Source organism: Marmota flaviventris, chromosome 6, assembly GCF_047511675.1.
Source record: "Marmota flaviventris isolate mMarFla1 chromosome 6, mMarFla1.hap1, whole genome shotgun sequence".
Taxonomy (NCBI): Eukaryota; Metazoa; Chordata; class Mammalia; order Rodentia; family Sciuridae; genus Marmota; species Marmota flaviventris.
The window spans coordinates 5619608-5636833 of NC_092503.1; the positions used below are offsets into that span (position 1 = coordinate 5619608).

Consider the following 17226-nt stretch of genomic DNA (forward strand, 5'->3'; position numbering starts at 1 on the left):
AAGTGCTCAATTATCCTAAAGGAGAAGACTAGATTATTCTTGCAAAAGAAACTTGTGTTCTGTAGAATTTTGATATATACAATTCCAAAACTCTTGTATGGCATGGTACTGTTTCACTAGATGAAATATTATATACACATTGCCTTGAAAACTTCTAAGAGAATTTTATATTGCTTAGCTTCCTGTATTTTAAAAAATAATAATTATTGAAATTTTCAAGTGAATATAATGAAACATTTATTGATTAAAAGTTGGTATGATTCACATAACTCTAAGGAACTTTGTTAATATAGATTTAGGGATTTTGACTATACACATTATTAAGTGAAGCTAAATTTGTTTGCAAATTTATAGTGTTAAATGATCAGAATACCGTGTACCCCAAACATCTCTTAAATTAGGAACTAAATATTCCTAATCATTGTTCTGCAAAGGATGTGAGAACCTACTATGCACCGTTGCATGGAGTTGTTCGTTTCTTCATTTGTTTTTCATCCAAGTTTTCATCTGCCCTTGGTAGGCACTGCTCTGTGTACTGTGGATATGATGTGGACAAGCACGTCCCCGGCAGCCCCTGTCCTCCAGCAGCAGGAACACTGAACCCATGATGCCACAAGGATCTGTAAAGAAGGGTGTGGCGGGAAGGAGTCCCCCTGGAGGAGCCTATAACTGGGCTCAGAAAGTAGGTGATTTGCAAAGCAGAGAGAAGAGGGAACAGCTTGCTGAGGCTGTGTGCTAGGAGGGTACCTGGAGGATGAGTGCTGGGACTGGAGAGCCAAGCGGGAGGAGAGAGTACACCTGAGTATGGGTGAGGTCCCGTGTTAGAGATGAGGACTGCAGGTTGTTACAGGGGTGGGTCGGGTTGGTGGTAGCCTTTAGTCAGATGTGTTCTTCAAAACCAATCCTCTGGATGCAGTGAGAAGCAAGGGTTAGAGGGGACAGGAAAGAATGATAGAAGGCTCTTGCAGATTTGAATTCATGTTCTGGTGGTAAAGATAGAGCTAATGGATAGTTTTGATGTTTAGAAGGGCGATTCAGTCATCTGGCAGGGCACTTCCATCAATCATGCGACAGAGAGGTCCAAGGATAACACTTTTCTTTGTTTTTTAATGGTATAAAGATTCAGATTCAACCCAGGGCTCCTGCAAGCTAAGCACTCTATAAGTGAGCTGCATCCTCAGCCCTTTTTCAATTTTATTTTGATACAGGTTCTTGCAAAGTTGCCCACACTGGTCTTGAACTTTTGATCCTCCCGCCTCAGCCTCTAGAGTAGCTGGGATCATAGGTGTGCACCACCACACCCAGCCACACCCATATTTTAGCTTAAGTAATTGCATGTGTGATGAGGCCATTTACTGAAATCAGGATTTCTGGGGGAAGACCTAGTTCCAGGTCATAAAATGGCAGGTAACTTCCATCTTGCCTGCCAACTCCATTCAACTGGGAGTGGCTGCCAAGGGCTGCAGATTGAGAAGGAGTTTGAAATTCACAATGCAATATTTCATGATCACCTATTTAATTTAAAAGTATTGAGTGCTTTTGTGTTTCTCTATTTATTGAATTAGTTTTTGCTCTTAAATGAACTCACACATACATAGCTGAAAAGTTGCCACCAAAGTGATGGTTTATTTAACAGAAGTTGATAGTGAACACTATCTATGTGCTGGGTACTCTTCTGTGTACCATTGACTCTGTGCCATTTAACCCTGCAGTGCAGCTCAGAATTTAGAAAAAATAGCTTGCCATTGGGCCCTATACTGTCCAAGAAGAATTTGTACAGTGTGGGCCTGACTGGCTTTTTTATAGAGGGATTTTCATACATAAGGTGAATTTCTGATGCATAAGGACCCTGAGGAGAACATTGTGTCATGCCACTAATATTCTCAATTACTATTAATGAATAATTAAAAGTCAGTTTACATTTCACTCAGCTTAGTTATCTCTCATTTGTGGGTGTATGTGCATTTGTAATTATTGGTTTGCAGCTCATGTTCTGTGTAAATGGATTGTAGCAGAGGCTTGGAGGAGGAAATGCCATATGGGATTACATTTAATGATGACCCAAGTCTGCCTCGCATTTTCTGCATATCTATCTCACAGCACCAAAGACTTCTAAGTAATTGAATATTTCCTTTCTATGATTGAATTCCGAAGGGCCTTTTTTTGTAATTTCGTTTTTTCTATTATAACCATAAAATTAAAATAATTCTCACAGTGCTGCAACTCACTGCAGTTTCTTTTGAAGCAAACTACACATGAACAATTGTAAGAGCTAAGAAGAAAAATATTTTTATTTACTTGCTAATTAGTATTAATTTCTATGTACTCTCTTGCTATAAACTTGTAGATCAAGGAGATATGGCTATTTACGTAAGATCCCACAGTTATGGTATGCTGCTAGGTGAAGTTTCTGGAGACAAAATGCTCTGCTCTTCACTTTTGAAAATGCTGGAATGCACCATTAAGCAAGATTGCCAGGGATTCTTAAGTATTTGTGGGTTAGTCCAACAGTGATGCCAAAATCATTAATATATTATAGTAATAAATTATCTTTTTATTATTCTTGAAACATTGCCCACAGGATTAAACAACAACTTTCAGACTTACTCCATGAAATTATTTAAATTCATATCAGTGTGACAATACATAAAGTTTTGGTTAGAAAAATCATATTAGCGTTTAATGTAAAGGAGTGGAATATTCTTTTTATATGGAAAGATTGTGCATTTGTTTTTTAAACATTGAAAGTTGGTTTTCTCCTGAATGAATCATAAGCTTTGAAAATAAAATTTGAGGGTTAAATATCAATTTAGAAGATGTTACTGAATACTCTTATTTTTCTGAAGAAAGTAAATTAAACCTATTCTTAGATGGTAAAATAAACTACTATTATCTAAAACCAGTTAAATGTGTGGTATAAATCATGGGTTAGCTAAGAGTTTGGCTCCCTGGGCAGGATGACTTGAGTTCAGACCTGCTGCCCCTTCTTGTTAGCCACATGATTTTTTACACAAATAATCTTGATCCCTCAGTTTTCCTTTGTGTGAAATGGGCAAGCTAGGAATATATATCTCTTGGGATGATCTGATATTTCTTACTCTGTAACTCAAGACTTGGTATAAATGTAGATCTCCACAGTTTTACAAAAGCTGGTTCCCTGAGAATAGTTAAGTCCAGCTGGGAGTCTGGGTCACACCACTACTTTAAGGAAGTCAGTTCATTTTCTGCATTTCTGTTTTCTTATCTCTAAAATGGGTATAATAAAATCCTTTCCTTCCCCTACCCTGAAGTTATTCTTAGGATCAAATGATATAAATACTATGGAAAGTTTAGATTTTTATCTAGATTTTCATTAAAAAAAAATACCCTCTTCATACTAAGCAACCAGTCCTCTCTGCCTTCAGAAGGAATAAGAAGAGTAGGTGCTTATACAACACAGAGAGAAAGCAACTTCTGTTTCTCTCTATGCATGCACAAATGGTTATTCATTAAGATTGTTTTATGAGCATTAAGATAAAAAGGGCTGAGGCATAGTAGGCTGTAATTCTTAGCACCCTAAATCCAAGGAAGAATAAATACAGCTCTGCAAGTAGTTAGTATATTGTGGCTTTCTATTTCAGAAGATACTTTCATAAACATTTTCTCTTTTATTCTCAGTAGGACTAAGAGATATATATTGCCATGATTTTTCTGTTTTGGATAGAACTCAGGCACAGAAAAGTTGAATGATCATTTAAGCAATGAAAAATGAATGAAGGAAATAGAGGCCCAAGCCCAGGTCTTCCGTGCACAAACTCCATCTGCTAAGGTTCCAGATTATGGAACCTTATTTATTTATTTATTGAAGAGGTGAAACAGACTCCAGAGAAAATTTTTAAGATGTTTTATCATTTGACTCTGGTGCCTCCTATTAAATCACAAGTTGATTTTTTAGAAAATTATGAAAAATTTATAAAATATTTCCACAAAAAAACCCACATAGTCCCATGTACATGTTAATATTTTGACATATTCCTGCTAGTAGATGCTTTAAAGAAAACCTCTACCCATATAATCAAAGCTGCTTTGGGCCTGTACAGCACTACAGATGTGAACAGTGTGTGTGTGGTTCCTGAATCCAAGTCAACTGGAATGCGGGAATGCACCATTAAGCAAGATTGCCAGGGATTCTTAAGTATTTGTGGGTTAGTCCAACATATTGCATATGAATGCAATAATTGCTTTTTAAAATCTTTAAAACACTTAGTTGAAATTCTCTAAAGCAAAAATCCCAAAGACTTCATTTAAAATAGTTTATCACAGCTGGTAATAAAATATCTTTAAATCATTGATTGACAATACTTTGTTTTTGTTTTTTAATTACTGCATACAGACTGAAGGAAAAGATGCTAGAAGCAATTCAGTTCTGATACATGACGGGTCTCTGAAGTGTCTGTTTTACTGTCTTTTGTATTTGAAAAAGACGTTGAGAATAATGATGAAAAAGTAAAGTTTTTAAAGTTATTTAGAAATTATTAAATTTCATGACTCTTACTAAAAGATTACTTCTCAGTTATTCTAATAGAAATGTGGCATGGGTAGAAACCAAAAATTTTGAGTAATGTAAAATATGTGTACTATTTACTTTCTTTTCTGTTTTATTTCTTTGATTTTTATCCTTTAACTATATTTAGCTATATTTCAGTTATTAAAATTTAAAATGAATTCTGTGGATACTATTATACTTGAAATATAAGGAACTAATTGAACAAATTTAAAGGCATTCAATTCCTGGAGGCATTGGTTATAATACTGACAAATTGAAAGCAATCCTTCATTAGTGGAACACTTATAATGCAGCCCATTAATGAAGTGTCATGCAGCAATTAGGAATGTGTACATATTGACTTGAGAGATGTCCACAATGTATGGGCCAGTTGAAACAAGTGGTGTCCTTGGGACCCAGTTTGGTTAAAAACAAAACCTATACCTAACACATGCCCAAATAATGATCAAACAAGAAGGCGTATTGGCATCTTGTGGGCAGAAGTCAGGAAGCCTGCTAAGCTTCCTACAGAGCACATGGAGCAGTGCCATATCAAAGAAGTATCCAGACCAAAATGTTAATAGTGCCAAGGTAGAGAAGTCCCACTGTGGGGTAATACTGAAGTCTCTGAATATTATAAAAAAAAGGCTTGTGACCCATATTGTAGACACAAAATTTTAGAAATAATGATGAAATGGTCAGCTCTCTATAATAAATGTACTAGCTAATGGAAATCATTATAAAATAAGATTATCCTAGAAATATTATTTTTCCTTATTATTGTTTCCTTATGAAAGATTTTATTCAGAATTTTCACATGTCAACATAGACTCTGTCTTAAGTTGCTTGAGTTATAAAAACCCTTTAAATCCATTTACGTCATACAGATTCTTTCCCCACTGTTCCCGCGGTATGCCTGGTTTTGTGGGTGTAAACACCTCGAAGCTTTTTAAAGCAGCCCTTACAGAGCTGTGGGAGGAGCAAGTGCTTGTGGCCAGGGCTTCAGTGTCCAAAGCTGTACTGAGGGTCTTCTGGACTAACGTGTCTTCCTCGAGCTGTACTTTCTTTCTTAAAACGTGGTAACTGCGGATGCATCTGGTAATATGAGAAGACGAAGACAAGAGTAGAGACCTCTTCTGAAAGACAGATTATTCCTGGTGGCAGGGTGTATCTTTTTCCAACTAAAAAAAAAAAAAAAAAGAAGACAACGTATTTGTTGCTCTAGGAACCCTTGCAAGATTAGGGAGTGACTGATCTCCGTGCTGCTAGGGAGACCAGCTTTCGTGGCCCCTCCTGCGACCTCACTACCCCTGGCCACCCGAGGCTGCCTAGGGAGGCACCGCGCTCAGCTTCTCTGCCCTGGATCTCAGCACCTGCCACCACCCATGCGCTCGGGCGGTGCAGGACCTCTGAGGACTTTGAGGACGGACGAGGCTTCCGAAAGGCCTGCGCTCTCGCTGTCCTGGGGACAGTTAGCTCCTCCTTCCTTCCACCGGGTTAGCACATCTGGGCGCCTTTGCTGGGAGGACTCCGGGTTGGAGAGAGGCTCGGGGCTGGGATAAGCCAGTGCAGAAGGTGTCTGGTGACAAGGAGGGTTTCCCTACCCGCGCCTCTCTCCGGTCTGAGCGCACCTTGCGGGCAGCTGGTGGGGCGGCCGACCTACTCCACCGTGAGAGTGGGTCTGCAGGAGCTAGGGTCCTTCCCTCTCTCTGTGGGGTGTCCAGCTGGACTTTGGGGGACACTGACCACGCCAGAAGGTGTTGATGCACGAGGAACTTTTCTACGGCGAATCTAAAACACCGTCAGTATTCTAGCAACACTGACGACCATGAAAGGCGGATTTGAAGTCACTCCAAACCACTGTATGATTCTACTTATTCTAGTGCATTTTGTTGCCCCATTCCAGGGAAGAATGTTCAAATCTCTCTCTCTCTCAAAAAAAAAAAAAAAAAAAACAAGAATATATTCAGTAGCAAAACTTTTCAACGTATCACTTTGTCTTTTCGTGAGAAAATCTAAATTTTAAAATATATTCTTATGCTTGGAAAAGCAGAGAAAATTTATCTCTTTTTTTCTTAAAGAATTATTAAACAGACCTAATATATATTCAATGATTCATCTTAGTTATATGAACTTGCAGTAGTTTCTATAAGAAGAATATTTCAAGTCTAGCACTGTGGTAAAAGTTAATCTGCATTCTCTAAACTTCTAATATGAAGCATAATTTAACTTTGGGTATTCTTTATTGTGTGCAGGACATAGGACGATTGAAGAACACAATGCATAGTGGATTATAATATTTAAGAATATGGTTTTAAAAGTTTTATGTTTTCCTCTATTTTATTTTCTAAAACCCAAATTATTTATAAGTATGTCTAGAATTTAGGCCACTTGTAGTAATATTAGAACAGAAAGGAAGAACAAAAAAAAATCATTCACACCTCATCAGTGGGCCTTTCTTGTGGAAAGGTTGAGAAATTCTGGCATCTCTGTTCCGTGTCAGTAAGATTATCTCCAGATTCTGATTGGACAAAACTAATCATTGTGTGAGTATATAAACAATAATATCAATTTCATGTTTACTTTAGTCTGCAAATATAGTGAATTTTTTTGAGCATATTTCAGAGAAAACATTTTATCCAGAGTTTTTGTGGCGTTTTATGTTTTCTAAAGGACAACAAAATTTCAATTTAATAATTTAGTTATGTTTTTTATAAGATTTAGGGTTTCATGTGGAGTAGCTACTTAATTTTCTAAATTGCTTATATTGGTTTAGTAATCAAGTCAAATCAAATTACTCCCACATAATATTTGAGATATTTTATGGAATATCATCTTAAACATATTTTAAGGTCTAACATAACTTCAAACTTTGGGTTGAGCCAAACAATATTTTAGATACATGAATAATTTCAAAGTCAGGTAGAATATTAGGCACTGGCAATATAGCTCAGCAGTAGAGAGTTTGTTTGACATATGTGAGATCCTGGGCTCAATTCCCAGCACTGAAAAAAATAGTTAACTTTTAAAATTTAATAGGAGTTTGAAACAATATTAAGCAAAGTTTAAAATTTCTATATTTTTGGTTCTCATTTAAAGTAAGAACCAAAGCGAAGAGAATGGTGTTTGAAGAGACCAAGTGTGGATAAGAAGTTGTAGAATGTTTGCAGGAAGTGACTTTTTTTTTTTACTTGTTTTATAATAGCTGCTTCTGAACAGAAATGATGTAATGTGTTGAATTTTTAGTAAACTTCAGTCATTGTTGATAGGATTATTCACAGGATGATTTAAGGAAATAAAAGGAGCTCTTGAAAACTTTACTGTAAAACATTCTATTAATACAAAACTAGAAAGTTACTTCTTTGTGTTAAACTGATAAATTGATCTCAGATTATAGAGTGAATAAAGAGGAATAAAAGGTGGTTCTTCACCTGCTTAGTAATCTGCATAATTTCAAGTAGTAGGAATTCTGTATCTCAACAGGATAATTTTTTCAGCTTTGTATTTTATCATATCCTTGATTGTTTACAAAAACAAAACAAAATAAACAAATGCAAACAAATAAGAACACCCAAAGTGCCTCACTAGAAAAGAATGCTTTCCCTATTTCCAAATAGCACCTGTCATCAGCTTGCCACTTTAATCTAAAAGGTAAGGATGTATTGTTTCTCATGCTCCCATGGTTCTGTCTTAAGTAAAAATACATTCTTTGACAAATCTTGATTTTGGCTTTCCCAGATGTGGTCCTTAATTTAGAAAAAAACTTTCAGGATATCTTTTACATCTAGTGCTTTCTTTGTTTTCCCAGAAAGCCTCTGGAAAATCACAGAGATTATTTCTTTCACTTATAGGTAGAAGGATTCTGGAAACAACTAGGTTTGCTTAATGGGTTCTATACTTCTCAAATAGTCAAAGTATGGGGAGAGCTGCAGAGGAAAAGTCATCAAAACAGAAAAGATACTCAGTTAACAAATCAGAAAAGATATTCAGTCTTCACTGGGTTAAGCTTGTATAAGTAAAATGTTATTTATTTTTATGAATATTTAATACATTGTGCACATCTTGAGAAGACCTTGAAGTTGTCCATACCATTGTTGTCCATAATTGTTTTTACCCTTATGAAATTGTCACATTCTGGGTTAATCAGCTTTCTGTCACTGTGATATGAAACCTGAAATAATCAACTTAAGAGGATAAAAGTTTATTCTGACTCATGGTTTCTGGAGGTCTCATTCCACGGTCTGTTGGCTCTGTTAGTTTTGACATCAGGTGGGAACACCAGGTAGAGGAGGCCTATTCCCCTCATGGCAGCTAGGAAGCAAATAGGAAGGGACCAGGGTCCCAGAATACCCTTGAAGGGCTCATTCCCAGTGACCTAAATTCCTTCACTAGGCTCACCTGCTCAGCGTTTCACCATCTAGTCCTGCAAGCTGAGGACTAGACCATTAACACATGGGGAACGTTCTGGATCCAAACTGCAGCATGGTTTATCTCCCCACCCCCTGCCAAAATTTACTCTTGTCCTTTGTGATATTATTGTTACTGTAGTAAACACAGCCATGTCTCATTGTCTAACAGGGCTGTTCTTCCCTCTGATACTTGCCTGAGGGTTCTGCTGCAAGCTACAGGCTAGAATTTGTACCTCCAAAAAGGAGAGTTTCAGAACCTGTTCAGAGGACCATAGCTAACTGTCTTTCCTATACAACTTTCAGAAGATTATATCAGGGACCAAGTCAGGATTTCCAGAGATTTTTTATTATTCAGTTCAGCAGTGGAACTCCTTCATGAAGGCAGCATCCGGGGGTAAGACTGAATGAACTGATGGGGATAATTTAGTTGTGGTTGTTTGTTTGGATATTGTTTTATTATGTGAAGCACTCTTCTTTATTATTATATTAGGAAGCCCTTTCTCCTTTTCCCTGAGCTATGTGTAAGTTGATGTGTAGAAGACAGTGCTTTGTTAACTGAAATGAAACCCTTTTAATGGTATCTGATTCTTACTCATCCCTTAGAATTCAGAAACAGCTATTGTATTAGGATTTGTGACTTTTCTTGGCAATATAATTATTTGAATTTGATTCAATAAGAATCTGGCTCTCTTTTTATCAGAACATAATTGGAAAAATCATTTGCTCAACATATCACAGTTGGGAATGATTTGCATTAATCAGCTATGAAGGGTTCACTATTAAAGACCAAATACTGACTTGGAAGCCTGTACTCTTGACTATTTACATGTAGATTGAATACCTACAAAGTTCTCTGAAGAATCCTGGCTTGTATTTGGTTTACAGAGCCTTAACCTTACAGATGTTGTAGCCTACTACCAGCTTAAAAACCATAGAAAATTGAGGAGCCATAGAGCAGAATTCACCCTTATTTTTATGTACCGAAAATGAAATATGCTGGAGAAACTGTTTTGGACTTGGCCTTCTATTTGAGCATTTAGAAATTCTAATCTGGTATCTCTGATAAAAAATACACATAGAAGTTAATTTTTAGTATTTATAGCTGTTTAATACCAAAAAACTGGATTTATAAATCAATTTCTAGGCCTATATGTTGAATTAGAACTTTTATTACCTTTCATGTATGCAAATAAAACTGATAAAGTTCATCTTTTTGTTTAAAGAATAATCTTTTGGGATTATTCGTAACAACAAGGGGTAAGAGTATCCAGAATTTTCTGACTCATACAATTGGCCAGAGTACTAAGTGTTCCTCAATTCCATGCAGTGTTTTACCTTTGATTTTCTTTTTATTGGATGATTGTACAACTTTTCAGGAGAGGTTGACTTATAGATTTTTGTCTAGTAGGTTGCATATAATTTCTGCCTGGTAAGAAAAGATGGTTAAAATTTATGGTTCACTGCCATGTCAGACATTAGCCCATTTTATATCTAACACAACAATCTTATCCTGAAATTATAATTGCTTTCAAATACTAGCTCTTCAAATTATAATTTAAACTTATTAAATTATATATTTATTACATACATATCTTAGTGGCTTCTCATTAATTACTGAATATGTAAAGTCTTTGACACATGCTCATCTTACACATAGAAGTCATGATTTTTCCTTTTCGATAATTGTACTGTGACAGGTCCAACCAACTGGGCAGTTAGTGGTATCTTTATTATGGTGAAGAATCCTAAAAAATACATGTGCTTGTTGGGGTAAAGCATGAGGCATAGAAAGTAAATCAAATACTTTGGGAATATTAATTCAAAAATATCTGTTTACTCAACGATATTTATAACAGTGTGAAGGGCAAGATGCATGGGAGACTGACAAACTTGATTCTAAGTACAGTGATCAGAATCAGCAGCATAAAGGGAGAGGTGTGTAAAAGTGGGGATTGGCAGCAGTTGCAGAAGGTCCTGGAATACAAACAGAAGTACTTGTGCATTGTGGAAGTCATTGCTCCAGACCTTGGAAAAATAACAGGCTTGATGGGTATAACATCTCAGCATATTAGAATTAAGTGGTTTGGCAGATCCATTGTGTTCTTGTCTTATAATTGTAGGCTTCTGTCACCAGGGAGACAAAATTAGAAAGTGGTAGAATGAATGATGATGAGCTTTCAAACTAGCCCCTTTATGGTGGATTGATTACAGACCAGGCATTTACAGTTAAGAAAAAGAAATTATCTGGCTCACGGAAACAGAGTTCTTTGTGTTAAGGAACCAGGAAAGGAGGTGTTTGTGCCTCAAGGAGTTGAAAGTAATAGCAAATATTTTGGGAAAATATTGTTGTATTACAGTTAGACCTAAAGGAAAAGAAATAATGTGTGAGTCCTCACAGAACCCAATGTCAAGTGTAGGTGGAATCTCATGTTCAGCATTTCTTTTACTTTTTAAAGAGTGGAACCAGGAAAGAACCCCTAAAGGAATCTATGGGAGTCCGCCTGCCTTCTCCATACCACAGTCTGGTCTTGCCCGTCGCCGCCTTCAAGCTTCAGTCTGGGTGTCACTTGCTTCACAGTCTGCAGGGCCGAGGTTTCATGCAGAAAATGTTTTGTTGTTTATTCAGTTATTCGAGCCTAGTTGGAAATAAATGCATGAATATCCATGTTGAAGAAGTAAATTTAAGAACAAGTGTCCGGGCTGAGGGAGAACACTTTGAGGGTTTGCTTAGCATGTGGGAAGCCTGGGTTCTGTCTGCAGTACTGAAAAATAATTATGGAATATATGATATAACCTATAACATAAATAATAATGGAATACGTGTGTGTGTTGTGCGTGTGTGTGTGTGTGTGTGTGTTCTGAAAGTAAATGGTGAAAAACAAGTTTACCTTTATTGCTTAACTTTTATTTTAATTAGTGTAATATTTCATTTTATAACTCATTTATGATAAATACTAGGGAAAAAGAGAATACGAAAGACAAATATAAGGTCAAGGTTAGATATTCTGTGCAGATCAAATGAATTTCCATGGGACTCAAAGTGAGGATCAGAGTTGAGCCCTGGTGCTGGACTGGCTGAAGGCCTCTGTCTATTGTGATCAGAGGTTCCTCACCCCAGGCTTTAATCTCTTCCTGCCATTTAGAATTTTAGAACTGTGAAGAATGTTTTGTCATTTCTTGCTGGTAAATCTGGGCTACTGTAAATAAGCAATAAAGACAATAGGTTCTTTATATTTAAGTGTTGACAGTTTGCAATTTAACTTCAGCATTAAGTTTATGAACTACTGAATCCATCTGATTTGCACCTCTATATGGACTCTAATGAAGCAGTTGTTCCTCGGGTGATCTGATAACTCACTGATGACTCTGCTTTAAAGGTTTTATTTTTCTCTAGAAATATCATACACAAATACCACAGCAAGTTCATTAGTATTAAAAGGCCTGTTGTATTTAAGTGAAAATTCTAACAGAAGGGCTTAAGGACTAATAACCATAATTTTCTAATCCTAGTTGGTTTGACCAACATCCCTTTATGTTGTGGCTCAATGGTTCTATAAAATGATTTACATTTCGTTCAGGTTCATTTTAATTCCTATTGATTTTTTTCTTTACAAGCCTGCAATTCTAGTTGGAAAGTATATTTTTCTGGATGCTAATCATTAATTTGGGGACTTGCTTCCAAGTACAAGTGTAAGACAGTATCAAAAGCCCAATGAATCAATATTACATTTTTGATTTTCAAAAGAGAACAAATGGACAAAGTGGCCTTTTAAAGTGGTAGCAGAATTCAAGGCCATCTACTACAAAGGAAACCAGGAATATTAAAAGTAGAGCTCATCCAGACCTTTGCCCCAAAATGTGAATCCTGTATAAAAGAGTCAAGATACAATCAGTTACAGACATAGAAATAACTTAAATTCCAGTTACTTGTTCTACCTGAATAGAGATGGTGTTTGGGAACAGTTTCTTAGAGAACACTCCCTCTCCTACCTCCAGCACTATGACATTGGCAATGATTGCTGCTGCTCAGAATCAGGCTGAGTGAGGAGATGTTCAGGTTTGGGATTGTTGTAAACGAACTTTAATTACTGAGTTCCATTAGCAGTTTGGGCAGCCTGGGAAATCAAAGTAATTGGTATTAGCCTTTCTGAAGATCTGTGCAGTATTAATAGGAAGAAAGTCTATTAGTTTCGCAGGACAATAGAAAGCTTAGGGAAGAATTTATAGTTGCTAGGTAAACAGGCCTTTCATATACCAATTAATTATTTTACGTAGTAATATTTTGGCTTCTTGCACCCTATTATTATATGAACACAGTGATCAATCAATGTGAGTAACTCCAAGAGTAAGACACGAGTTTGATTTGAAATGCATGCATCTTTCATTTCAGCACTTTCAGAGACTGGTTGTGCAGACCACTTTGTGTGGTTGATACGTGTGATGAGTCCGTCGTAACCCTGGAGGGGTAGGAATTTACACCACAGTGAGGTAGTTTATCCAGCTGGATAAATTTCTTGGGGAGACAGAAGCAAGTGTTTTATTAGGACTTATATGCTTCAAATTTAATTTAATTTTAATTTCATATCATTTTCTTTGTCATGCTATTCAACTGTTCTTTTAAAAAGTAATAATTGTTATAGATTTTTATATGGCAAAATTCAGACTTAATTCTAACATTGTTTAAAGCACATGTCCCAAATTAGATATGGCTTATATAAAAATAGATTATTTTTCTAAGAGAGCTAATTACTTTCTATATCAGAAACTGTTATTACAACATTTTAATGCCTGCCTGCTGCATTTCATGCTTCAGGATGCCAGACTTTAAAGAAGAATTTTGAAATGTTGACTAAAATAAAACTGTTGCAATATTTTGGTCTACTGAAACTTTTATCAAGTAATTAACATTAAATATAAAGCATCATTCCTTTAAATATATTTGCTGTGCCTTGAATCTTATGCAGTATATTCTATTAAAAATATGAATGTTCTTTGTTAATAATGAAAACAAAAATGTATGAAAAGAGGAACAAAATCTCTGGGGCAAATATGCTACACTTATAATAAGTTGCAGCTGAAAAACCTGTGTAGTGATTTGTAGGTAATTAACAAAAGGGCAAACAGACCATATGGTCAAGCATTATTTATTAGTTATTTTTCCACACACACAAAAATGTTATAAAATTGTACTTTCCTTAATTAATTCAGTGCTAAAATTTTTATTTATTCAGTGTACTCTGTACTCAACTAAAACATACTTTGTAAATATGTCAACACTATGAGGTTGCTTTAGGTTATATTTTATTCTAGAAATGAAAGACAAAGCACAAGTGTTTTCTTATATCCAAATCAGGGCAGTAGAAAACTCCTAAAATGGCAGATTATTCTTTTTCTGTTAATTGTGGATCATTATCCAGATTAATGCTGAAACAATTAATTTTAAAGTATTCATTTGATAGTGTTTCCCAACGTGGAGATTTTACTTAGCAAAATAATATCAGAACATTATCTTAGAAATGCCTTCAGTGAATTAAAATTAAGCATTAGAAGGGATATATGTAAGTAACATCAGTTTAATGGGGAAGATCAAAGGCCATGGTTTGTAAAAGCTTCCTTTAGACATTCTATATAAGTTAGTTGAGCCTGTGTTTGAAAAAAAAATGTTGGATTGTGCCTAAAAATGCAATGATTCCATGTTAGTTTTTTATTATGAAACAATCACTACAAACTCTGAATATTTATTTCTTGTCTTGTCTACCAAGAATCACTTCTCATTCAGTAAAGGAGCCCCCCCCACCCCGCCCACTTCCATAGCCTGGCTGCTAATGCTTTTGGCACAGATGATCTTGCCAGAAAGATATTGCAACTCCAGTAAACCTCTCTACTCCATCATCTCCTGACTAGATTAGGGATTCGTTTTATATAAATTTTTGTAAACATATACATAGATATGTATGTAATATATATCCATATTATACACACAAATGTAGGTGAAGAACTATGGAGATAAAGGAGGTGCAGAGTACAAAAGACGAGAATCAAGAGATGATCAAGCGCTTTACTGAGAAAATGACACTTGAGTAAAGATGGCAAAGAGGAGACTTTTCTTCTCATCTTAGATTTCTAGAGTGAGAGACATGAACTGGTGGTCATGTCTCATTTTGTATCTTCTGAGGAAAAGGACAGCTTTTCTGTTTGAGGATCATGAAGCACAGTCCCAAACCTTTTCTGCTCCCAACTCCAATCTCCTGGGCAAAACATCTCCACTTTAGTACTTTGATATGTGTACATGCCCAATATGTAAGTTTCTATAAGTTTTTGTGTGAAAATTAAGTTCTTCTGTTGAAATTTTTAAAAATATTATTTAATTGCCAATGGACATTATTTATTTATTTATTTATATGTGGTGCTGAGGATCAAACCCAGTGTCTCACACATCTTACGCAGTTGCTCTACCACTGAGCTACAACCGCAGCCCATTTGCTGGAATTTTTAAAATCGGTTTTAAAATGAAAATACAGCCTTACTAGAGTGCTTTTTATATAAGACAGAGCTCTTTTGATTGCCATAACCTGTTGGACACAAGCCTTGAGATTTAAGAAAAGTGAGCATATAGTACATCAAAGCCAAGCAGGCGCAGGGTGTGTCTTCAGATCAGCCTGCTTTCTGAGGGGAGGCCTGCTGCTCTGCCAGTCCCTAGCCTTGATGAACTCCTCTTGGGAAATGATTCTCTGGGTTGCCACTGGAAAGCAACCTTATTTATCTTAATACGCTGGTTTTCTTTTGAGCTTTTGCAAGTTTGGAAACAAAAAAGAAATATTGTTAATGTCAGAAAGCTTAAATGAACTTTAAATTCTAGAGTGTTTCGTATAGTAATGTTTGCAGATAATAACAACATTCATCTCTGTGATTGCTGATTTTAGAAATCCTTTGGAAAATGTCATGTGTATATGAATATATACATTCTTTGAAATTAAGAGAAAAGTCAGTTTTTTCTTGTAATATCTCTGTATTAAAAACCTTAATTATATTTAAAAGTATAAAATGATTCAATCACTCTCAAAGTGTTTTCTTTCTAAAACGAATTCATTGAATTGTGTTTTCATCTTCAAACTTGAAGAAGCTAACAAGACCCAAAAACAGAGGTCAAGGGTAAAGGTAATTCCTGCTCTCCTGCTTAGGCCAGCAGACTCCGCACACTAGCCTGGTTCTCTTTTCTCATATGGCAACGTTAAGATAATAGAAGTTTTGTTTCCCATGGTGAAATGGTACACTGGATATTTGGAGAAACAGTGGAAAAGGTATTCAGGTATGGAATTCATAAAGCATTTCACACATGAAATAATTGACTTGTCTTATTTTGCAATCAAGGGGGGTCACCAACTTGCCTGCCTGTTTCTCTGCTTGTGAAGCCCACAGAACTTTCTGACAGTTGACAGCTCTTTCATTCCAGGAAGAAGCCTTTTGGGATAAGGCATTACAAAGCATAGATGAAACAATACGAGCTATCAACATGAATTGACATCATTTTTCATTTAGAGAAGTAGCTAGGATCATGAGATGCAAGAATTTTCAGGTATTTAAAGGAAAACTGTACTTAGATGCATAAAGAGAATAACTGATACCAGATGATTTAAGTATAATTCAGGGAACACTAGAGAATTTAAAAGATGTCTAATTGGCACCCTTTGCAGAATTTGAAAAGATATAATAGCTATAAAAGACTATCTTGAAAAGGAGCAATCAGAACAAGAAATTTCCAGGAAATTAAAAGTATGATTGCCAAAGTAAAAATTTATTAAACCATCTGATAGACAGAAGGGGCATTGTTGAAGCTAAGCTGGTTTTTATCTTCAAATTAAATTGAAGATTAACTCCCAGCACTTAAAACAGAAAGACAAAAAAAAAAAAAATGGAAAATAAAACAGTTAAGGGCAATGGTGAATAGAGGCAGTGGATTCAACACCTAATTAATACAAAAGAACAAGACAAGATCCAACATGGCGGCGGGTGCGGAGAGATCAAGTCTCTGACCTCTTCAGCTGCGCGGGCATAGGGAGCCGTAAATTGTCTAAATGCTGTTTGCTCAGGATCACTAGGCAATGCTGAGCTGACGTGGATCTGGGGCGAACAGTCTGGGCCCCTCAGAACACACACACTGAGCCTGGATCGGCTGCATTCAAGCTCTGGTTCGCCTGCTTCTCGTGACTCAGCTCTAACGATCCCGCTGAAATAACTGGTCGGCCCTTCTGAACTTACAGAGGTAAAAGCCAACCGAGCCTTCATAAGCAG

General features: G+C 36.1%; 1 protein-coding gene across 3 annotated transcripts in view; it reads left to right on the forward strand.

Moving 5' to 3' along the window:
* Prkn (parkin RBR E3 ubiquitin protein ligase) overlaps positions 1-17226 on the forward strand; it is a 1231972-nt gene that overhangs the window by 57773 nt on the left and 1156973 nt on the right. The window contains exon 2 of one of the 3 annotated variants that reach the window (XM_071612868.1): positions 521-682. The exons of the other annotated variants lie outside the window; for them this stretch is intronic. Within the exon in view, the coding sequence (XP_071468969.1) occupies position 682 (1 nt within the window). The 5' untranslated portion in view covers positions 521-681. The remainder of the gene's footprint in view (positions 1-520; positions 683-17226) is intronic. 3 annotated transcript variants of the gene reach the window in all.